The sequence below is a fragment of the Podarcis pityusensis genome, assembly GCF_964106645.2.
Source record: "Podarcis pityusensis genome assembly, chromosome: 14".
NCBI lineage: Eukaryota > Metazoa > Chordata > Lepidosauria > Squamata > Lacertidae > Podarcis > Podarcis pityusensis.
In genome coordinates, this window is record NC_138039.1 from 881,398 (window position 1) to 904,314 (window position 22,917).

At 52.5% G+C, this 22,917-nt stretch overlaps 1 protein-coding gene across 8 annotated transcripts in view; it reads left to right on the forward strand.

Moving 5' to 3' along the window:
- Positions 1-22,917, forward strand: part of KATNIP (katanin interacting protein) — a 35,123-nt gene that overhangs the window by 6,736 nt on the left and 5,470 nt on the right. For 6 of the 8 annotated variants that reach the window (XM_080981338.1, XM_080981341.1, XM_080981339.1 and 3 more), the window contains exons 6-23: positions 127-249; positions 1,248-1,494; positions 1,811-1,951; positions 3,149-3,378; positions 6,018-6,127; positions 6,841-6,913; positions 7,237-7,449; positions 9,027-9,167; positions 11,569-12,385; positions 14,595-15,335; positions 16,150-16,358; positions 16,713-16,788; positions 17,125-17,302; positions 20,156-20,321; positions 20,533-20,690; positions 20,792-20,856; positions 21,163-21,273; positions 22,325-22,464. In XM_080981338.1, the coding sequence (XP_080837464.1) occupies positions 127-249; positions 1,248-1,494; positions 1,811-1,951; positions 3,149-3,378; positions 6,018-6,127; positions 6,841-6,913; positions 7,237-7,449; positions 9,027-9,167; positions 11,569-12,385; positions 14,595-15,335; positions 16,150-16,358; positions 16,713-16,788; positions 17,125-17,302; positions 20,156-20,321; positions 20,533-20,690; positions 20,792-20,856; positions 21,163-21,273; positions 22,325-22,464 (3,939 nt within the window). The remainder of the gene's footprint in view (positions 1-126; positions 250-1,247; positions 1,495-1,810; positions 1,952-3,148; positions 3,379-6,017; positions 6,128-6,840; positions 6,914-7,236; positions 7,450-9,026; positions 9,168-11,568; positions 12,386-14,594; positions 15,336-16,149; positions 16,359-16,712; positions 16,789-17,124; positions 17,303-20,155; positions 20,322-20,532; positions 20,691-20,791; positions 20,857-21,162; positions 21,274-22,324; positions 22,465-22,917) is intronic. The other 2 variants (XM_080981344.1, XM_080981345.1) reach the window with 2 other exon arrangements.

A 22,917-nucleotide genomic window follows, 5' to 3' on the forward strand; every position in this document is an offset into this window, starting at 1 on the left:
GAGTGTCGGAAATGAAGTCTGGTGGATGTTGGCAGCATCCCCAGGGTTTGCTCTTGGCAATTTGCCTCTCCTAAGCAGAGAAGCATCAGGAAGCTTATTTACTGCTACTTCTCTGTCTGTTTCCAGAGTCTCAAATCTCCAGAAAGCACAGTCCCCAGTGGCTATATCTTCTCCGTTCCAAGGGCAGAACAAAGTATGAGCAATTATGCTGAAAAGGAACAGTTGCTTCTCAGCATGGAGGACATGAAGGTAGCCTTGGGTTGGCCTGGTGGGCAGCATCTCCAGAACCCTGACAAGATGAATCAAAAGCTCTGCTGGACTTGGGCAGGAGCTCTTCATAGGTGCCCCCTCCCTGACAATGACAGCCCCTCCTAGATCCCCTGTTGGAAAAGAGAGAGGGGTCTTTCTCCCTCAATAGCCTTTGGTTTTTCTCTTACTGCACAGCCCTAGGTCTGTTTACTGCAAGTGTTCCATCAGGCTTATGGCTTGGTAAACGTGTTTAGGGTTGCAGTCATAGTCTCCCTCATCTGCATGCTGTCCTATTTATTGACAGCCTTTTTACCTGTATCATTCTCTAAAGGATACCCTAAATGGCTGTGGCAGGGAGGGGTCCCAGGTATAGAAACCTTCATCAGGGGGCCCTGCCTGCTGCTTAGGGTCCTCAGCCTGCAGGGTGCTTGGATCATCCTCTGAGGACTCTGTGTCGGGTCACAGGCCAGGGCTCGGCAAGACTCATCCCTCTTGTTCAGTCAAAAAGTCTTTCAGAGTGACTTTGCAATGATCACTGGTAAGACAGTCCTCTGAGGCTGAGTCTAAACAACAAAATACACAAGGAAAAAGGGATGAGGAAGAAATAAACAAGCTCTGGTAGAACAAAGGGTGCAGAGAACTGAGGATTTGAGCTTCATTCTGCAAGCTGTGCTTTCTTTTGGCTGGGTGACTCATCTGAGTTCTCCTAGCTGTGATTCTGGGTATTCCTGGGACCTGCCTAGAGCTAACAGCTCCCAGCAACAGTCGCTGCCTCCTGATGGCCCGACTTTGATTCACCCTGCACCTCTTCATTGTCGCAGCATGTTGGATACGGAAGGGGATTTATAGCAGAATCTTACATACGTCAACCCAGAGCAGAGTCACATTGAGTTTACTGAGGTTTTCTGCAAGGTAAATGGATACCAGGTAGCAGCCTTGATTTGGATCCTTTTTTTATTGTGAGATTTTCAACCTGGCTCTCTGGAATTTTGTGGCAGGAACTCCGGCAAAACTTGGAGTTCAGCGTGAATCAGAAGAGGATGGAGGAAGATTGCTCGGAAGGGGAGACCTCTGACTCTGTGGAGGAGGACGTGCCTGCAGGGGCCTCGGAGGCGGAGGAGCCCCTTGAGTCTTCTGGAGAAGGCACTGGGCTTCTCCTCAGCAACGCAGGAGACTCCCCAGCAGCAGCAGCAGCAGCTGCGCCCACCTCTCTCCTTGTGCTGGAATTCAAGCCCAACTGCCAAAGTAAGTCCAGAGGGGGCTAACTGCCTGCCTTGGACCAGAGAGGAAAGAGAGAGTGTATTTTGTGTTGCTTGTAGAGAATTCTGCCAATCTGTCTTTCCCTTTTTGTGTCTGGTCTGTGGATGTGCTGGCATTAGCCTTGTTTTCCACCACTCCCACTCTCTCATGGTACCAAAATAGGCAGCGCCTGAGAAGCAGTGGCCTCCCGTGTACCTTGGGGAGCGCCCGATTGCCTTTGCCTCTTCCACTCCCCGTGAGCACGTGCTGCCTTTCCTCAAGGAAGCCAGCCTGGGCATCACTTCTGTTTGTCTTTCCGTAGACATGAAGAAAGAGCGGAGCCTCTCTGCAAAAAGAAAAGGCAGCGCTGAGACCTACGTCCCCACCAAGCCTGGTAGCCAAGTGGCTCGGCCGCTCTCCGCTGGGTGCCTGCACCAGGAGGATCAGGAACAGACCCCCTCCAGTAAGGGAGATGGCGATTGTTTCATTGCAATGCCTGAAGGATCGAGGGGGTGCAGAGACTGCAGGAGGGGCCTGCCGTGAGGATGAAAAGGGACCACAGGCAGGTCCTGTTGCCTCGCAGGGGCCCAGCTGGGTCTGCTGCTTGCTTGCATTCATGCTCTCGTTGTCATGTATCACCATCTCGCTGGGGAGCCCATTGGGATCTCATTAGTGAGGCACACAAAGCCTTCCTTGCAGAGAGAAGAGAAGAAAGGGAGTGTGACTCGGGCATGCCTCTTGGCAGTCGATTGACGTCTTTCTCTTGTGGCATAGCATTTTCAAGCATTGCGCGGCACGGATGTAGAACCCCCAAGAGCACGCCAGTGTTTGGGAAGACTGGCTTGCAAAGCAGCCACCAGCCCTCAGAAGTCGCCATCTTGCTCAAATCTGACTTCAGATTGTTCTTCACAAACAGCCCTTCACAGGTTTCTTGGCTGCACATGTTTCTCCGGCTCTTTCTGCCTTTCTCTTTCTCAGAGAGCTCAGCTTTCAAATATGCTCCAGCAGCCCTGTCATCAGAGAAATGCCTCTTGACTCTGCCTCTCTCTACAGCTTGCAAACTCCTCAAAAGGCTACTCTGTTTACTTTCTTCCCCCTTTGCTGTGTCCCTCCTTTTCGGCTGAATCCTTACTTCTCGAGCGGCTGCCCTGCCTTCCTCCTCCTCCTCCTCCTCCTCCTCGCTGGTTTTTCTTCTTCCCCTGAGCTGCTGTCTGTTCCTTCATGCCTTCTCTGCCTCTTCCTTGGCAGGTTTTCCTCCCCACTTGGCGGAAATGGCACAGGGCCCTGACTGTCCTCTTCTCCCTCTGCTGCTCAGACCTGAGTGGAGCCACCTCAGCTCTTTGCTCTATGTCTGGAGTCACATCCTTGCACCCAGCAGATTGTTAGTATAGGGGAAATGGCAGGAGCTGGGCGGCAGCTGCTTTGACCTCTCTGACATCCTTGTGGGGCTGGAGGCTTGTGCCCGGGAGAAGGGTCCCTATCCAGCCCTGGGTGGTGCATAGGAGAGCCCTGGGTTTCCTTACTGTGCATCACATACAAGACATGGCCCCTCTTCCTCATCCTGTGGCACAGGAGCCCTTTCAGCCTTAGCCTGGGGCAGGACTCACTTGCGCTTTGAGAAAATGGTCAGAAAGTCTTTTCTGCTTCTTTTGGGCACCAGGGCCAATCAGCCGATCCGAAAGGCCTCTCTCAGCCACCCGGAAGAACGTGTGTGAGAAAAAGGACCCTGTGCTCTCGGCTTCTGTGGTCCTGAAGGCGGTGCAGACAGAAAACGAGACCCTCCAGAAGGAGCTTCTCTGCAGGCAGCTGCAGGCCGGGCCCCTGAGGGCTGAGCTGGAGCCAGCCGCTTCTGCTGAGGTCAGTAGCAGAAGCCGTCTCTCTCCCCACCAAGTGAGTTGGCGCTCCCTGTGTACACCCACCCCACCCTCGCCCTGCCCATTGCAAGCTTTCTCTGCTGACAGATAAACTGCCAGTGCCACGCTGAGGACTGCAAACCCCTTCCCAGCTGCTGAGGGCAGCCCTGGAAGAGTTTGCACGACTGGCGCTTTCGTGGCAATGGAGAGCAAGCTCCTCCCGCTGCCTGATCCTGAATGTAGTCAGCTGGGGGGGGGGGCGCCAATGGTTCCCTCTGTGACTTAGCAAAAGGAAGGGGTTGTTTGGAAAACAAGAGGGGCAGTTCCTTGGGCTGGGGGACAGGAGAGGCAAAATAGTTTATCAAAAGCGAAAGTTTGAACAGTCAAAAGTGGCTTCATCCACTGCATGGGAATAGGAGGATGCAGAGGTAAATTTAGGGCGATGCCGCTGGGCATGAAATGCATTTGCTTCTACCAGCAGATGTGCTAAAGTGGCAGTGATTTGGGGCAGCAGCTGGGGAGAGAAGCCACCTGCTTCCTTGCGCTGTCTCTGCCTGCCTGTTGCCAGCCACTGCCACGGAGTCACACTTGATTTCAAAAGAGGAAACTCTCTCGAAACGAGGAGGCTGCTAAAAAGGCAGAGTCAAGAGGGCCAAGTCACTGGAATTGCTCGGGAGTTGTATAAAAGCTCAACTGGAGAGTGTAGTGCAGATCAGGAAAGGCAGCTCCAGGGCCAAGAGGATGCCAGCATGGTTAGCAGGCAGAGGCAAAGAAGCCCTCAGAGACGGAAGTCTTGTCCAAATGAGAAGAACCAAAAGCAACACAAACTTTGCTCCCCCCCAAAAGTGCAAGCAGAGAGGGCGGGATCATAGAATTGTAGAATTGTAGAGTAGGAAAAGACCCCAAGGGTCTAACTCCCTGCAGTGCAGGAATCTTAACTAAAGCATCCCTGACAAATGGCCATCCAACCTCTGCTTAAAAACCTCCAAGGAAGGAGAGGCCACCACCTCCCAAGGGAGACTGTTCCACAGTCAAACAGCTCTTACTGTCATAAAGTTTTTCTGATGTTTAGTCGGAATCTCCTTTCTTGCAACTTGAATACATGGGTTCAAGTCCTACCCTCCAGAGCAGTAGAAAACAAGTTTGCTCCATCTTCCATATTACAGCCCTTGAGATATTTGAAGATTGCAATCATATCTCTTCTCAGTCTCCTCTTTTCCAGGCTAAACCTACACAGCTCCCTCAACTGTTCCTCATCAGGCTTGGTTTCCAGACCCTTGGTCATTTTAGTTGCCCTCCTCTGCTTGTCCCTCTGCCCTCCAGCTTGTCAACTTCCTTCTTAAATTATGGTGCCCAAAATTGGACACAGTATTCCAGGTGTGGTCTGACCAAGGCAGAATAGAGTGGGACTATGACTTCCCTTGATCTGGACACCACCTTCTATTGATGCAGCCTAGAACTGCATTAGCTTCTTTTGCTCCTGCATCACACTGTTGACTCATGTTAAGCTTTTGATCCACCAAGACCCCTAGATCCTTTTCACATGTACCGCTAGTAATCCAGGTGTCCCCCATCTTTTATTTGTGCATCTGGTTCTTCCTGCCTAAGTGCAGAACCTTAACCTTTGTCCCTACTGAAATTCATGTTGTTGGCTTGCACCCAGTTCTCCAATCTGTTAAGGTCATTTTGAGTTCAGCTTCTGTGGCATTGTCTGTTTGGTGACATCTGCAAATTTGATGAGCATCCCCTCTTGCAAGCCTGAGTTCATTCTTGGCTGCTTGTGTACACTCCTTGTTTGTGATTTCCCCTTTCTTCCATTTCTTATACATTCCCTTCTTACCTCTCAACTCATCTGTAAAACGTGCCTCTCACTTTTCTTTGTTGCTGTGATTGTCTGCCTTTGTGCCTTCAGTATTTCATCTTTAAGAAACTCCCATCCATCTTGGACTCTCTTCTCTTTGAGTATTTCTTCTTCTTTCTTTTTTTTTAAAAAAAGATTTTATTAAAGTATTTTCATAATACAATAAGATAAAATAAACTAAATAAAAACAAAAACAGAGAAAGAGAAAAGGAAACAGAAAAAGAAAAAGAAAAAAGAGAACAGAAAAAAGAAGAAAAATAAATGTCCAGGAAAATCTGGACGTATGGCAACCCTAGTGTAGAGACTAGTGTGGAGTTCTCTACAGGGCCAGCCCCACCAGCAGGTGCAGTGAAGCAGTTGCCTGAGGTTGCAGTTGCTGGGTGGCAGAGAGCAGCGTTGCAGGAGGGCGCTTGCCCTTCTATCCTTGAGCTAGTCTCTGCCCTCCAGTGTGGTGGAGAGCTGCTGTCCTGTTGCCATTGTTGAAGAAGGGTTCAGCGCCCATCCAGCTGGCTCCTGTCGGCTATCTTGGGAGGGAGGGCCACATTGCCCTTAACCTCAGGCAGCCCACAAGAGGGAGGAAGCGCCACATTTCAACTGCCAGGCTCCTGGGTGATCCATACATGAAGGGAGTGTCTCCCTGAACCCTCTAAAGATGAACAGCGGTGCACATGTGACTGCCAAGTGACTCCCAAGTGCCCTGCAAATGCATGGCCAGGTTGTCGTCCCAGATACTTTGGCCTAAGCTTGTTCTGGAGCTCCCAGAGGGGGTGTTGGCAGCCCCGTGACCTGTTGTGTTTGCGTTTCCCCCCTCGCAGCTGCCGTCGCCTTTGCCACCTGCGTCTGCAACAAATGAGCCTCCTCAAAAGCTGCAGGAGGGAAGCGTCGTCTCCACGGCCATGGAGAGGATTGGGCACCTAGGAAACAGGTGGCTGTGTGGGTTTATTTTGAGTCCTTTTCCGGGGCAATTCGGAGCCAAGCGGGGGGAGGGGGTTTGGTATGTGCAAGTAAGCACCCAGGTCCAAATGGATCCCCATGCCTTCCCCTGTCTCTGCTGGGTCTCCTTGTCTTCCTAGCCATGTTGAAGAAGCGCCGGCTCACGAGGTGATGGCATTGGTGCCATTGTGAGGGCCTCATCCAGGATGTGTAGACGGGGGGTAGAGGTTGCGGTCCATTGTGGGGCCAATTCTGAGGTTGGGGTGAGGTGCTGGGGCCATTGGCTCTCCTTCCCGAATGCCTGGCAAGAGAGGGGTGTCTGGGGACTGGGCTCAGCACACTGGCAATGGTTGCACATGGAAGTGTCTGGGCCCAGAATGCCTGCAAGTGGGGAACACGGTGTCATACTCGAGGGGGACACATTCCTAACTGCTCCTAAACAAAAATTATCCTGGAACAGACCTGGAGTTTCAGGCCAGTTTGCTAACTCTTGAGAGCATTTCCAATCTTTGGCAAGGTAGCCCGGATCTTGCCCGTCCTCAGCCAAGTCAGCGGAGCTGCACCTCATTCTCCGGTGGTCCAGGTCTTTGCCTGAAGGTTCAGGCTGTGCAGCGATCAGGGCAGGAGCCGAGTTGGGCCTTCAGTTGTCCGTCTCGGGACTTCCTGCCAGAGTCTGGCCTGTGACTGTTCTGCTCCCTATTTCAGGCAACAGAAGAAGCTTCTGAAAGTGCTGCAAGAGATTGAGAGCCAGTCTTCCTGCCGCAGCTCACCAGTGCTGGTAGGGAAGGAGGCTTTTACGAGTGGCAGAAGCCACAGCTGTGCCTTTGAGTCATCCTCTTCCCCAGGCCCCATAGAAATCAGTAGTGGAAGTGAAATGACCTCAGGTGGGATGAAGGCCCCAGTAGCTCTAGGCAGATGGGCCACGCCAGGGTTGGGATGGCAGGCTCAATACCGGATCCCTTGGCATGGCTGCGCAATTTGCTCTGTGCGTGGCATAGGGCAGAGGAGCCATGTGGCAAGGCCCTTTCTCCTCGCCTTCCTGCTGCTCCCCTTGGGGCATCAGCGTCTGTGGTGGCGGCTGCTCAGTTTTCACCCTCCTAGGGCCAGCTGGAATTGGAGAGGGAGGTCCGGGATGCCATCTACATCACTGTGGAGATCCTCTCCAACTGGGGCAACGCCAGCAGGGTGGGCCTGACGGAAGTGGAGTTCTTTGATCTGCACCACGCCAAAGTGTTTGTGTCTCCTCACGACGTGGACATCCGGCACGCCGACATGCCAGGAGAGCTGGGCTGCCTGGTCAACAGGAACTCCAAGGTAGGCTCTGCCTGCAGGATCCAGGGCTCACCTGCCTTTCCAGGGCAGTGCGATGCCCCTCCTCCATTTCAGCAAATGCCCTGTGGGGGGTTTCAAACAGCACCTGCCTCCGGGGTTCTCCTGGTTCAACTCCTCAGGACAGAGAGTGTGTCATGCAGCGTATCTCAGCCCCCTCCTCAGAAACACCAGACTTGTTCCGATCTCATGCACAGCTTCCTTGCTTTTTGTCCCTGGGTGGACTGTGATCCACGCGGCGGTCATCTCCTTACGGGTCTTCGCCGCAGAATCACATTCACCCGGTTTTATATCAACTGTACTGGCTCCCAGTGGAGTACAGGATCAGGTTTAAGGTGCTGGTTTTAACTTTTAAAGCCCTATGCGGCCTAGGACCCTCGTACATACAGGACTGCCTCTCCTGGTATGTCCCACAAAGTACCTTACGGTCTTCAAATAAAAACATCTTGGAGATCCTGGGCCACAGGGAGGTTAGGCTGGCCTCAACTAGAGCCAGGGCTTCTTCGGCCGTGGCCCCGATCTGGTGGAACGCTCTGTCACAAGAGACCAGGGCCCTGTGAGACTTGACATCTTTCCGCAGGGCCTGCAAGACAGAGCTGTTCCGCCAGGCCTTTGGCCAAGGCACAGTCTGACCCTCTCTTTCCTTCTGTAATCCTCATAGAACTCTAACCCAATGGTTGCCATTAATTTGATTGTGAATTGATTTTAGAATGTATTTTAATGAATTGACTGTGTGATTTTATGTACACTGTGCTATTTTTACTTGTTGTTAGCCGCTCTGAGCCCAGCTTTGGCCGGGGAGGCCGGGATACAAATGAATTATTATTATTATTATTATTATTAGCATTTGTTTCCCTCTGCTCAGCTTGTTGCAAGGAGTGGCTAGGATGAGCCTCCATAGGGGAGGCTGCGGCTGCTCTTGGGGGGGGGGTAGCTTTGAGGCCTGGCCAGGGGGGGCGGGTGAGTAGCACCAGCTTTGCTGCATTCCATGCCAGGGCCCTCTTACCCATGAAGGTCAAAGTGCGCAGGTGGGGGGAGCAGGATCAAAAGGAGCTGGCAGGCAAGGAGAAGGAAGTTGAAGAGGCCTCTGTTTGTTTGAGAAACAGGCAGGCGTCTTTCATCACTTGAAGCATGGATATTTCTTTAAGGCTTTAAAAACATTTAAATGTGTACTGTTCTGTGCCCGACAACTCAGTCTGCATGAGAAAAGTTTGCCGTCCAGAAGGGAGGTGGTCAGAAATGCCTTTCACTCTTGAAGGTCCCGCCTGCTAATCTGCAAGTCGGTGTCCTGTTGGGATCCTGGCAAGCTGCAAAGCTGATTTACTTTGATTAGAACAAGCCCCCCCCCCCCGTGAGTTTGACCCAGGCAGCGGCTCTCTGGAGCTGCAGGGAGGCTGCTGCTCGCTCTCCCCGAGGCAAGCCTGGCTTCCCCCAGGAGCAGGTGGGCATGCGGCTCTTGCCCTCCTCTGGCCTCCCCTTCTGCTCTCCAAGCTGCAGCAGCAGCAGCCGGGCTCCTTCCTTCCCAGCCATCTGCTGTGAGGGTTTGCTTCCGTGTCTCCTAGGTCAGCAAAGAGCGCTTCCCCTGGACGTGCCTCTTCCAGCCTCCAGTGCAGCTGTACTTCGTGGTCCGAAATCCCAGCTTGTCTGATGACTTTGGTCTGTCCCGGATCAGGATTTGGAATTACAGCACCCCTGTGCCTAGTGTAAGTGATGACTTTGGTCTTGGGCACCTTGGGGTGTGGCATGTGCTGTTCTCGGCTGTTATTCCATTAGCCTTGGAGAGAGGGGAGGGGTGTTGTTTTTGCCCCTGCTTCCATTCTGAGCTGCAGGAATGCTTGGATGACGCCTTCAAAACAAGACTTGCCCTTGAGGCTGCATCGTGAGAATTTCCAAACAACAAAAAGAGCCTGCAGAGTTTTGGACAGTCCTTTTCCATTTTGAATTGGCTTTTGGGCATGATCAGAAAGAAAGAGAGAAGTTACTAGGATATCATGCAGTAGGGGGAAAAATGCCTTGGGAACTGCTGTTGCTGCTGCTACCAAGTGGGGCCTGCAACAGACAGTTGCAGTATGGAGTGCTCCTGATCCGGGTTCTAGCCTGCCTGCCCTGCCTCCTCTCAGGACACTCCATTTCTCAGGCACATGGTTTTCCTTTCCCTCCCCCAATAGGCAGACATTGTTCTGTGATCTCTCCACAGACTGAGTCCTCCATGGGCCGCTTTTTCAGTCTTTTTGCCCCATTCAGTTTCTTCTCGTACTCAATATTTTTTTCCTAAACCTTGACGATCCAGCTGGTCTTTGGTTGTACACTAAGCCTCCGTTTGCAAGGCTGCTGGCAAATGTGGTGCACAGCCAAAGCCACCCCCCACAGCAGATGGCAACCGCTTCATGGTTCTGGAAATTCGCTGTGAGAATTGCTCAGAGAGCCTGCTGGGATGATTTGTTCAGAATGGCTCCAGGTACTGAGCGAAAGAGGATTTTCTATTCTGGATTATAGATGAGCTAAGCCTTATCCTCCATGACTCATTCTCATCTGTGCTGTCAGAGAGGCAGTACTCATATGGCAGCACAAATAGAAGGGAAATCGGGAAGCCGAGAGCAAAGAGGGAGGCCCCATACAGCTTTTAAAGCAGATCAGAGGCAGCCCCTCTTTCCCCTGGGAAATAGGTGGCAGGAGGGCAGTTTGCTTGCTGGTCTTCTTGGGGGTCAGGTGCTTGCCTGGTGTAAGTCCAGGGGCTTGAGAACAGGTCCTTAAGTCCAGGCTCTGACGGGAAGAAAAATTGTCCAAGCCAAAATGGAGCAATTGTGAGGGTTAGCAGGGATGGCTCACCTGTGGTCCTCCAGGTGTTCATGGACCCGACTCCCATCATTCTTGACCACTGGCTTCACTGGCTGGGAATGATGGGAGCTAAGACTCCAACAACATCTGAGCAGTCACAGGTTGGCCATCCCTGGTTTAAGGAAATGGAGAGAAGCACAGAAGCTTCAGAAAACCAGCCTCAAGGCATGAGTAGGTATTGGTCTTATCCCAGGGTAACACTAAACTGCATGCAGGGGATCTGTGGCCCTCCAGATGTTGTTGACCTGCAACCTCCATCACCCTTGATGGGCCTTTGACCGTATAAATAAATCTGACCTTACCATAGTCCTCCTCTGTCGGCCACGCCAGCTGGGGCTGATGACATTTGGAATGCAGCAACATCAAGAGGGCATCGGGTGCCCCATCATCCCTGCACCGAATTGTGTTTTAGCATCACAAGAACAAGCTGCAGCAACTTTGTGCTCTCATTCTCCCTCTGCACTTCTGACGTGGCACATGGAGGAGTTCAGAGCTTTTGCTTGCCTTTTACATTAACAGCCGTTTAGTGTGTTATCTGAACCCAGACACAGGGGCTGACTTTGATTTATTAAAGCAAACCAACTTCAGTCCATAAGCTTTAGCTTAACCACAGTTTATGGCTTGGGCAACACGCTAAACTGCAGCTAATCTAAAGTGGAAGAGGAACTCCCTCTTCCTTCCCCACAGCCCCACCTGGTGGCCGGTGGGAGCACATGACTCTGAGGCTGGCACAGGCTCGCTCTTGTAACACTAAACCAGGGGTCAGCAAACTTTTTCAGCAGGGGGCTGCTCCACTGTCCCTCAGACCTTGGGGGGGGGCGGACTATGTTTGGGGGGTGGGGAATGAACGAATTCCTATGCCCCACAAATAACCCAGAGATGCATTTTAAATTAAAGGACACATTCTACTCATGTAAAAACATGCTGATTCCTGGACCTTCTGCGGGCCAGATTTAGAAGGCAATTGGGCTGGATCCGGCCCTGGGCCTTTGTTTGCCTATCCATGCACTAAACCATGGTTTAGTGTTATGCCTGAACACAACCAATTCCTCAACGCCTACAGGTTTAATTGTGAGGAAGATACTGGCACCCCTTCACATGTGCCAGAGCTGAAGTGCTTCGCATATGTTTTTAGCTTGCTGCTGACTGTCTCTCTCTCCACATCTTATGAACTGGGCTCCTTTGGGAAGGCATGAAATGAAAACCACTGACTTTTGCTTGGCTCCCAGACCGAGGTCCTCCTTTTGTTTTTCTGTGTGTTTTCAGGATCTTGACATTGGAGCAAGAAACATCATTGTCTATGTGGATGGAAACCTTGTATTTGCTGGTGAACTTCAAAAGGGCTGTGGAAACGAGGGTGCCAATGGCAGCAGCTGCACCACCATTGAGCTCCCAGAAAGTTGCTCCGTTCCTGGGAAGGGGAGGGAAGGAAGGGGCTGGGGCACGGCAGACTGGAGCCACGAGCCAGGCAGGGGGCTGTTGAATCTGAAGCCTCCCTGCTCCGAGGAAAAGGACAGCTCTCTTGGCCTGGTTAAGTTGAAGCAAGATCTCCAAGAAGCACCTGGCTCACTTTCCAGGGGAAATGTCCATAGCCCCCTCTCGCCAGAGACCATGGAGCCCGCTCATTCCGACGACGATCTTTCTCTGAGTGAACAAATGGAAAAACTCTCTGGAAGGAAACTGTCTCAGCTGCCTGGCGTAGAACTGCCCTGCATCCTGCCTGCTTCCGAGGCCAAAGAAAAGAGCCGGGTCTGCTCACCTAAGCAAAACCCATTCCCCTGGCTTGAATCACAGCGAGCCCAGCTGCCCGCCGAGACCATCGGGAGGGGCTGCCTTGGAACAAGCGACCGGAGCCCCCACCCCTGCCCAGATGATCTAGAGAGATCCCACCTTGAGTCTGCGGAGGGGAAGCTGCTGGCAGGCGCCAGGAAAGAGTCGGCCACCGGCTTGGACTTCCTGAGTCCCCTGCCCAGCAAGTGCAACTATGCGGCCGACCTGCTGCTTCCTGGGCGAAGCCTGGGAGGCCACGGAAGGGAAGAGTTTGGCCATGCCATCTGCAAGGAGGAAGCTCCTCTGGACATAGGTAAGAACTGATCCCCAGCCAGCTTCCCTTAGGTGTCCAGTCGGGTCATCTGGTTTTCTGGGGGACCTTCTTAGACAGCGAGCACTTGCCTGCTGGCCACAAAGGGGAAGTGTGGGGTGGTGCCCCCATCCACAACTTTTTCCTTGGGCACAATTCACCCACACAGTCTCCTTGGGATGCCTTGAAGGAGAGGCTGTTTATTATCACACAGCGAGCACTGGAGGTGGAAGTGACTCCCTTGGCAGGTGAAGGAAACCCCCCTCCCCTCGCAGTTTCCCCACCCTTCAGCTGCCCTCGCTTACTGCCGGGCCTAGAGAGCCCGCACACCGTCTTCCTGGTGGAGCTGGGGACTATTCAGACCCTTTCAGCTTGGCAGCTGCGGTGGATGGAGAAGTTGCCGCAGGAGTGCTGCTTCTCGGAGGTCCTCTGCCAGGCATGGAATGCCGCCATGGATCCTGGGGCTGGGGGTGGATGGGCCTCCCTCCCTCCCTCCCTCGCCTGGGTGGTTCGGGGCTCTGGTTGGCCATGCTGTGATGCTCTTGCTCCCCTCCCCTCAGAGCTTGAAGCTCTGTCTACTCTTGCAGTCTGGTTCTCAGTGGGCAGCCCCACCTGGCTGTTCTGGGCTGCCCTTAGGTGGGTCTCATTGGGAGCTGGTGCCTTTGTTGCTAGACTAAATAGCACTTCTTCAGGGGGGGGCAAGGGGGCGGTAGAAAGATGCTCAGCCACTAAAGCTGCAGTATATACTGTACACGTTTACTTGGGAGTAAGTTCTACTGAGCATGGAGGGGGGACTTGCCTCTGAGAAAACATATATGCAATTGTTCATTGCTAGAGCTCTGGAGCAGCGCAGAAGAAAAGAGCTCAGGTGCAGGGAGAGCTTCATCTCTTCACTGCCTGTGTTTTTTCAGGGCCAGGTTGGTTTTCCCAGGCCAGGTGCTCAAACTTCCTGCCTTCCTTCTTTTCCTAACTTCAGGAGTTCGTCTCCTGCCATGGGCTGTCCTTTCGTCTTCTAAGAAGCAGCCCTTTCTATATCCTGCTTGGGGCTGTGCTGGGGAGCTTGCAGGATGGGGCTCAGCTCTGAGTCACATGGAGCTGTAGCATTTCTCAGGAGGGAGCAGCAGTCTGCGAAGTATGTAAGAGCAATTTGTAACCGGAGGTCTTAAACCTGCCCCCACTGCTTCATTTTCTCTGCTTAAATCCTAATTGTTTTGTTCAGGGATGTATTTTATCTGAAACAGATCTTTTAATAAGATTCTGTTCTCTTGTAAGGAATTGAGACCCACAGGTCCTGGGCGCATCCCGTCAGCAGATGTGGGGATGTGGCCATACGAGAACAAATTGACGTCTCTGCCTGGCTTGTATCAGTGGCATGTAAAGCTTACATTATTGGATTTCCTGCCTTTTTGCTACATCTCTTAAAACCTCATTTCACAACAAAGCCGTGTGCCAACTGTGTCATGCGTCAGGAACGCCTCGGCTTGAGCCGAGTCACGCGCGGACTCTTCTTCCCGGGGATGGTGTGGGTCCAGCCCTCAGAAACGTTGTAAAAAGTGACACCTCTGAACATCCTCTAAACTGGGATGGAGAGCCTGTAGCCCTCCGGGTGTGACTGGAGCCCATCTCCCAGCAGCCAGCATGCACAGTGGTCAGGGAGGGATTGTAGTTGGTGAAAGACCATCATGTGCAGAAACGCTCCAGCAGCACCTTGAGGCCGGAATGGGAGAAAACTCCCCCCTGACATCCTGCAGAGGCCCAGCCAGTCCAAGGGGCCAGTTCTCACCTGGGTGGGCCTGGCTCAGCGTAAGGCAGGTTCCTGCGTTCCTACAGCGGGAGCTGCCTTCCAGCTCCATCTAGAGGACAATGGGTTCCCCTGATTTAAACTGTACAGCTTACTTGCCATGAAGCTCAGGCTTGAGAAACGTTACTCCATTTTGATATTTCGTGTGCAAACGCTTTGGAGAGTCTCAGTTGTAGGAGTCCAGCTCAGTCTGGCTCAGAGCCCCCCTCTCCTTTGGGGTCCCCCTCATCTAAGGGTGTGTGAGCTCCCTTGGTCCACAGAGGCAGATCTTTCCACGGGCCTCTTCTTAGCAGAGCAGCAGGGCCCTCCTGCCCTGGGCTGAGCTGGGCCGGAGCACCCCCCTCGCGGTCTCCGCAGGAGGGTCCAGCCCAGCAGGCACCAGAGGCGCTCTCTGTTTCTCCCTCCTTCCAGGTGAGGCTCTGCTGGCGAAGGGCAACGCCACACGGCCTTCCCGGGCAAAGTGGGGCAGTTCCCAGGAGCAAGTTCTGCAGGAGTCCTGGAACTCTCTGCTGAAGTTCAACCACTTGCACCACGGCCGAATCTCCAACATGGACTTCCAAGGGGACATTTTTGACGAGTTTCTCCACCAGCAGAAAATCAGCCGGCAAGGAGACCAGAAGCTGCGGGCAAAGGAGAGCGGGCAGGGACTGGCCAGGCGCCAGGAAGGGGAGGGCTGCTTGGACCTGGAGGACGGGGGCGACTTCCAAATCCCAGTCCTGCCTTTTGGGCAGCGCTTGAGAATCGACATCCGCTCCACCTGGGGGGACAGGCACTACGTGGGCCTTAACGGGCTGGAGCTCTTCAGCTCCAAAGGGGAGCCCATCCAGGTTGCCAAAATCACAGCCAACCCCCCCGATATCAACATCTTGCCCTCCTACGGCCAAGATCCGCGAGTGGCCAGCAATTTGCTGGACGGGGTGAACCGAACTCAGGACGACATGCACCTCTGGCTGGCTCCCTTCACCCCTGGGAAATCCCACTGCATCTTCCTGGACTTTGCCAAGGCGTGCGAGGTGGCCATGATCCGCATCTGGAATTACAACAAGTCTCGCATCCACTCCTTCCGGGGCGCAAAGGACGTCACCATGCTGCTGGACGAGCAGTGCATCTTCAGAGGGGAGATTGCCAAGGCTTCTGGGACCCTGGCTGGAGGTGCGGGGGAGGCTTTTAAGTTTCTGCTTCTAATGATGCCTTGCAGAGAAAGCAAGAGGAGCTGGCTCCCAGTCCTGCTCATGCGCCCAGCCCCTTCCCTCAGCTGTTACACGTCTTGGACCAGGAAGTGCTTAGTTATGGGAAGAGATGCGCTGGGAACAGAGAGGGCCAGGGGGAAGGAAGGCCGGGCTGCATGCCCTTCTCCCGACTGCAGAGCTTGGCCTTAGCTCCAAGACAAAGGAGAGATGAGCGGGGGGAAGCCCAGAGTTTCCCCTGCCCCACCCCCTTCTTGAAACTGATTTATTTTGGTTTGATTTTAACTTTATTTTGTGCTTTTATCCTGAATTTTATGTTGTGAACCACCCTGAGATCTTTGGATGAAGGGGCGGTATATAAATCTAATAAATAATAGTAATAGCTTGAAAGCAGGCTGTTCATGCCTGTGCTCAGCCCTTCTGCCCTTCTGGAGAGGTGCCCCAGCAAGATCTCACCTCTCATATCCTTTTGTCCCTTTGCTTTTGTTTCTTGCTGATGATTTAAACAGCCCCAAACCCATCACCAGCCTCAGAAGCAGTGCTTCTCCTCAGGGGGTGCCCCAGGGTACGCAGTCCGGGCACAGGACCCAATATGAAGTGCCACCACAGCCTCTCCTGGGCTGCCTTCCTGGTCTGGATGTTGTGGGGCTGGAGGGACGGGGAGCAGTGTCTGTGACCTTCCTGTTGGCTTGCAGAAGAGGGAGGAGGAGGGGGGCGGTTTTAGCGCTTGGGCTGCTGACTTGAGTTGTGTCGTCACCATAGAGTTGACAATGTTTCAGCTCCAGAGCAGTTTGGAGACACCATCCTGTTCACCACGGACGACGACATCCTGGAGGCCATCTTCTGTTACGACGAGTCCTACGACGAGGAGGCAGAAGGCGCCTGCAGCCTGAGGTACGAGGAAGAGCTGAAGAGGCCGAGAACTGCGGATGGGGAGGGGGACGAGAGACCCTTCACGCAGGCAGGCTCACGGACAGAAGACAGACAGGTAAAGTTGCCTGTCGTGAAAAGGCTGGCTGGGGGAAAGGTGGTGCAGAGGCTCAGTCTAGAAGATAAAATTCAGGCGATAAACTGAATGCGCCAGAAACTGATCTCTAACCCAAGCAGGGAGCTTTGGCTGGGAAGGAGCTTTCTGCTGTGGTTCTTGGCACCCCTCATGGGGAGCGGGGTGGATAACCTGGCCTCCTGTGCTGCAGAGAAAGGGGACACGGGCCAGGAAATGGTGGGTCTGTGCCCTGCAAGTTCCTCCCCAAAGAGCTCCTGCCATAGGGGAACAGGCGGCCTTTGCTTCTGTTGAACACTAGAGAACAATAAACGTTGCTCTAACCTGTTTCCGTTTTAGGGCTGGATGCAGACGGCTGTGCCAGATTCTGTCCCTGAGATGGTGACCAAGGAACCAGGTGTCTATACTGGGAAGTGTAAGTCTGACTCTGCACACACGGCTCCTGCCACCTTCTCTCAATGGTTCCACCGTGTTTGCTGCCATGCTCCGCAGAATGGTGCCCCTTTGCCTCCAGCCTCGCCTCTGGCTTCTCCCCCTCTTCACTTGGGGGGGGAGGCTTTTAGTGCCCTCTGTCCTCAGCTTTCCTTCTTCCAGGAGGCACCTCAAGCCTGCTTCAATGCCTCTGGACCCTTTATCTAGGGTTGTGCATATGTGGCCTTGACAGTTGCTGTAGCTGCAGCAGCTCCAACTCTGGGCCTCTTCCTTATAGACCTTTCTCCTGGTGGCTCACTGCCTGTCTGTCTTTGTTTAGGCCTTCTGCTGAATTTCACCGCTTCTTGGGGAGACGCTCACTACCTTGGACTGACAGGGCTGGAAGTGGTAGGAAAGGAGGGCCAAGCCATCCCCTTTTCTCTGGATCAGCTCTCTGCCTCTCCACAGGACCTGAACGAACTTGCAGAGTACACAGATGACTGCAGGACCTTAGATAAGTGAGTATCTCTGCAGGCTGCCAGGACAGGAGAGAAAACGGGTGTGGGTGTGTGTCGCTGTCTCTTCTTCCATCAGAGTGCTTCCGGAAGGGGTTCCTGGGGTCCAAGAGAAGTGCCACGGACACATGGCTTGCCCTAAGGAAGGCTCTCTGGCAAGGCTGGAGGCGGGGGGCATGCTGCAGAAGACAGCCCTGTGCCTTGGGCACATTATTTAAAACATTCCTGCCCTGGCCCATCTAATTGTCACACAAATGGTTCAGGCTGAGCAGCAGAGCTGGTGGGTCTTGAGATTGGGGCAGGGCCTGCAAACTGTAAGCATGGAAGGGACTCCCCAAGTAAACTTGGGGGGGGTGAGGGGAGGGTTCTTTGTGCGGTATTTTTAATAATATTTATTGCTTTTAAAAATTACAAAAAAGTAGAAAAAAGAGAGAAGAGACCAAAAAGAAAAGAGAAAAAAACAAGAAAAAAGAAAAACAAAAACAATACAATATATAAACAATACAAACCCACCCTAAACCCATTAAGCTAAGCACATAAACAAAGCAAAACAAAAACAATTTAAAAACATCTCTCCTTTTCCATACTCTGTCCTTCATTCCCTTGTTTCCTCGACTTCCTCACACCTCCCTTCTTGTATCCCACTTCTAGTACTTGTTTCAGCAAATCCTTTCCATCTTTCTCTATTTTCTGTCATATTATAAATAACATATTCTTTAACCTTTTTTCCCATTAAAGGTAAATTACTTATATACACCCAACTTCTTATAGCATTTCTGCTAAATCCATAAAATATCATTCCACCATTTTTCTAACAGTCATTACTTTAACAGAATTTCTAAATAAACACTTTAAATTTTCCAGTAATCTTTCACTATCTCCTCTCCCTGGCTTCGGATTCTGCCAGTCCTTTCCGTCAGTTCCGTATAATCCATCAACCTGGTGTCCTTATATCCGAGGCTCTTAAATCTCTTCCAAGTCCCTTCTGCAGGTCTTCTTCATATTCTTTGATGCTCAGGAGCAAATCTCGGGAAAACTCCAGCCTAGCAATACTTTTGTTCCTTCTGGACAGTTCAGCCAAATTTCCAAAGTTAAAAATAAAGTCCATAGAGTGTTTCAGAACGTATTTCAAGCTCCTCCAATTCTAGCGACCCCCAAAACTTCAAGCTCCTCCAAACCCAAGTCCATGTCCCAAAAGTCAGTCAGTCCCTGGATAGAGGGTTCTTTCCAATTTTCCTTCTTCAATCCAAGCCAGGATCCTAGCCTCAAAATATGACTTTTGCTAGATTCAGTCATGAAAGACCTCAATTTATAATCCTCAATTTGCTTCTGAGAAATTAAGGATCCCGCTTGTACTACTTTTGGTTTCACATCATCAGCTTTCTCCTTTTCCTCCACCATTTGTCCAACCAGGATATGTTCCTGTACCCAATCCTGAGTTGTTTCTGTATTAGCACTCACTTTTTGACTCAAATTAATCACGTTCTGTTCCAAGTTGTCAATTTTGGAGATCGTGTCACCTGTCTTTTTATGGAGCTGTTCCAGCGAGTAGTTTATCTTGTATAATACAGTCACAATAGCTTCTCCTATCAACATTTTGAATAGTCCAAGGTCAGACTCTAGTTTTCAGAATCTTATCTTGCAGCTGGAGATCTCCCTGTTGCACTCCTGTAACAGTTTCACATGCTCCCTCTAGAGGGAAACAGTCTCCGTTTGTATCAATTCTTTCAAGCACGACTCAAGCAAATAACAATAGTTTCAATTTTCGGTTACTTTTTCCTCCATTTTTAAACGCAGAAGAGGACAATGGAAACAGTGCCTTTCTTATTTTAGCTAGCTGTCAAATCCGTTCTGTCAATAAACATTCCCCGAACGTCATCTGGCAGCCCTTTTCCAGGTTCAGAGCAGTGGCAATTTGATTTTCACTCTCTTCTGCAGGCACACTAGATCCAAAACTTCCCCCCTCTTCTCCTGCTTCCAAGAGGGGTTATATATTTTTTGTCCGGTGGGAATTTAATCCTTTATCAAAAGCTTTCAAAGACTTTAGCTTGTAACGTCTTTGCTTCAATCTATTTACAAGACGGGAGGCGGACTTCCTGTTTAGAGCCTTCCCGCTTCGGCGCCAAATTAAAGTGTTTCAAGATCCAATTTTCCGTTCTACTCACGGATAGTCGTTTAAAATCCAATTGTCCACAGGAAAAAGTCAGCGCTGTCCGGCAACAGCAATGCGGCTTCACTCCGTGAAAGAAGCAGTCGATTCAAAGCACCGCGCCACTCACCCCATGTTGCTCCGGATCCCCAAAACAGGGTTTCCCCGCGAATAGGGGAGGCGCAAAGGGTGCCAGCCGAATCCCAGGTTCACAGGCTTCTCCGCCTGTGATTTCTATGGGTCTCCGCCTTCACCGTGGCGGTCAGACCCTGCTTTTCACGGAGCAAGCTCCTCCCGATCGGAGGAGCTCCGCCATTGCCGGAGGCGCCAACCCGGAAGTCGGTGTGGTGTGTTTTCAGTTGTAATTATAGCGTGCTTAGGAGCCAGCAGATGGCAAGTGAAGCTGGCCAAATTGAAATTTGGGCAAAAATCAGACTCGAGAGATTTGCCAAAAATAAGAAGAACCCTCTGGAGCGAGCTTCTCTCTGCCATCTCCATTTTGGGTTCCTCCCCCCCCTTAACATTTTTATGCAGAGCAGTCCTCTGTCTTCCTCGTAAATGAAGTAAAAAAAGTGATGACTTCTTCTTATGTTATTAGTATTTGTATTATTTGTAGCCTGCCCATCTATCTGGGTTGTCCCAGCCACTCTGAGCGACTTATTCAAAATATTGTACCTCTTTCTCTCAACTTTCCCCCCTTCTCCCAGATTAATTGATGGGATCAACATTACCATGGAAGATGAACACATGTGGCTCATTCCGTTCAGCCCCGGAGAAGCTCACGTGGTCACCATCCATTTCACGCGGGCGGAGAGCGTTGCTGGGCTTCGCATCTGGAACTATAATAAATCTCCCGAGGACACCTACAGAGGGGTGAGCGGAAGTCCTGGGCAAGCTCCCAGAATGCACCACACTTCCCCTGGATGTGGCCACATGCAGCAAAGGAGGTGCACCCTGGGCACCTTGAGAGCATCCTGTGGGCAAAGGGGGGCCTTCCCACCCCCCTCCTCGCACTCTCAGCAGGAGCCAGGAAGGCCAGAGGCCCTGGCTCCTGACTGCTTTCCCTGCATTTTCTTTTGCGCAGGCAAAGGTGGTCCACGTCTCCCTGGACGGCTGCTGCATCTCCCCTCCAGGAGGCTTCCTCATTCGCAAAGGACCCGGCAACTGCCACTTTGACTTTGCTCAAGAAATCCTCTTTGTGGACTACCTGAAGGGTCCCCCAGTCATGCCAGTCTGTGAACGGTGAGAGTGGTGTGCCCTCCGGGGCTCTGCGCCTACTGGCCTGTGCATTTAGGAAGTCTGGTGCCCTCAGGCCCCTGACTTATGTGCTTACCTTTTGGCAGAACGGAAGCGGTGAAGGCAGAACAAGCCAGCATGGACTACGAGGCTCCCCTGATGCCCTGTGGCTGTATCCTTCTCTGTCCAGCCTGCCTGGCCCTCTGCCTCCAGGCCCTGTGAACTGGTTTGACTGGTGTGGGAGGGGGAGGAGGACCCTGGCACGGCATTAACGGCCTTGGGATTTCTTTTGAAATGAAAGCAGGTGTGTTTGCATTCCTTTAATCATCATCACCATCTGTACTGTTTTGTGGGGTCTCGTTTTGTATTTTGCCGTTTGAACTATGTTCTGTGTTTTCTTTGTCCCCTGCTGTGGGAGGCCAAGGCCCAAGAGATGGGATGCAAACATTTACAATATTTCCTCAACGTCGTCCATCAGTCATTTTCCAGTTCCAGCTTCTTACAAGTTGGGGTGATCCGTATTACATCGGTTTGAATGGGCTGGAGCTGTATAATGAACGCGGAGAGAAGATTTTCCTCAGTGAGAACAGTATCCTTTTCAAGGAACAGCTGGAATCTGGCAAAAGCTGCACTGTAGAGGAGCCCCCACAAATGAAACACCTTCTGGGGGGGATGGAGGCGGGCATTCAGCTGGAATTAGAGTCATGAGGAGCTGATCATGTGCAAATGGGAGTTTTGTGCAAGCAGCTCCCCCCCTACTCCCCTGCCTGATCTGCCCCATTTCTTCAACTCAGGACCAGAACGGGGCCTCCACCAATATTGGCCAGAGGTGCAATATGTCCTAATTTAATTCCAGTTGGGGGGGCGGGGGGGCAAGATTCTCAAATGACCAGTGATGGCCCTCTGGGCAGGATTTGGCTGACCTCCTTCTGGGTGGCAACAGCTGGCAGTCCCCATTTTGGCCACTAGCTTTTGCCACCTTTGCTTCCTTGTGGAAAGAAGCTTTCCTGAGGTTGCAGCCTGGCATTAAATCTCGCATCCAAGGGAGCAAGGTTAAGATCTGGTGGGCACAGCGGCGTAGCGTGAGTTGTCAGCACCCGGGGCAAGGCAAGTAATTTGCGCCCCCTAACCCGGGGCAAGGCAAGTAATTTGCGCCCCCCCCAACCCCTAACCTGCTGATCTGAGTCGAGTTGCTGCTGGCGCTGCCGCCCAAACCACGCCGCTTGCCCGGAGGAGGAGGGGGGCAGAGAGGCGAGGAAAATGCAACATGGCCCAGCAGCTGCAGCAGCAGCAGCAGAGGCGGGGCTGTGAGGAGGGGCTGCCTGGCACGTCCTCCGCGGCCCTGACGCGCGGGGCTGAGAGCCGCTGCCTGCCGGACGCCTTCAGCCCGGGCGCGCGCACAGCTCGTCGGTTCCACGAGACATGGGGCTCTGCTACAGCCTGCGCCCGAGGCTCTTCGGCGACTCCGGAGGCAGCGAGCGCGCCCCCCCAGATGTTGCGCCCGGTGCGGCCGGCCCCCCTGGCACCCCCCACGCTACGCCACTGGGTGGGCAGCCTGTGCCTTTTCCTGGGGAGGCCGGCTTGTAACACGTTTGCGCAGCAGACAGCTTGGACGTTGTGCTTGACAAAGCGCCCTTCAGACATTGCGGCTTTCCCAGACAGCGTCAACATATTGGAAGGCGTCTGTGGAGACGTCCGAACGCCAGACAAGCTCATCGATGGCGTGAACGACACGACCGACGGGAGGCATACGTGGCTTGCGCCCATTCTCCCTGGCTTGGTAGGCCTCCTTTGCAATTCTGCCCGGGCTCCTTTCACATGAGTGCCGTGTGATGCCTCGTGCAGCCAGGCACATACCTCCGCAAGCCCTTTCTAAAGTAATCAGCAGCTGTCTTTGTAGCTTTGGGCATGTCAAAGCCCTGGAGTGGGAGCTCAGCCCCAGGCTGTCCCCTGCATCCTGAGTTTAGGGGCAAAGGATCTCTGTAGCTGCCTGCAAAGCTGATTCACCAGAAGTCAGAATAAGGGATCAGCCTTCCCACGTGTGCCAAGAAGCAGGCAGGGGTGCCAGGAAAGAGCCTGCAAAGAGTGACCTGCTAAAGGACCCCACCCCCCGAAGAGGAGGAGCTGGGCAGAGAGTTGCTGTTGTGATTAGGGCTGGGCGATTTCTGGTTTTCAACATTGTGAAAACCAGCTAAACATTGTGATTATACTGATATATCACAGAATGTCTGAA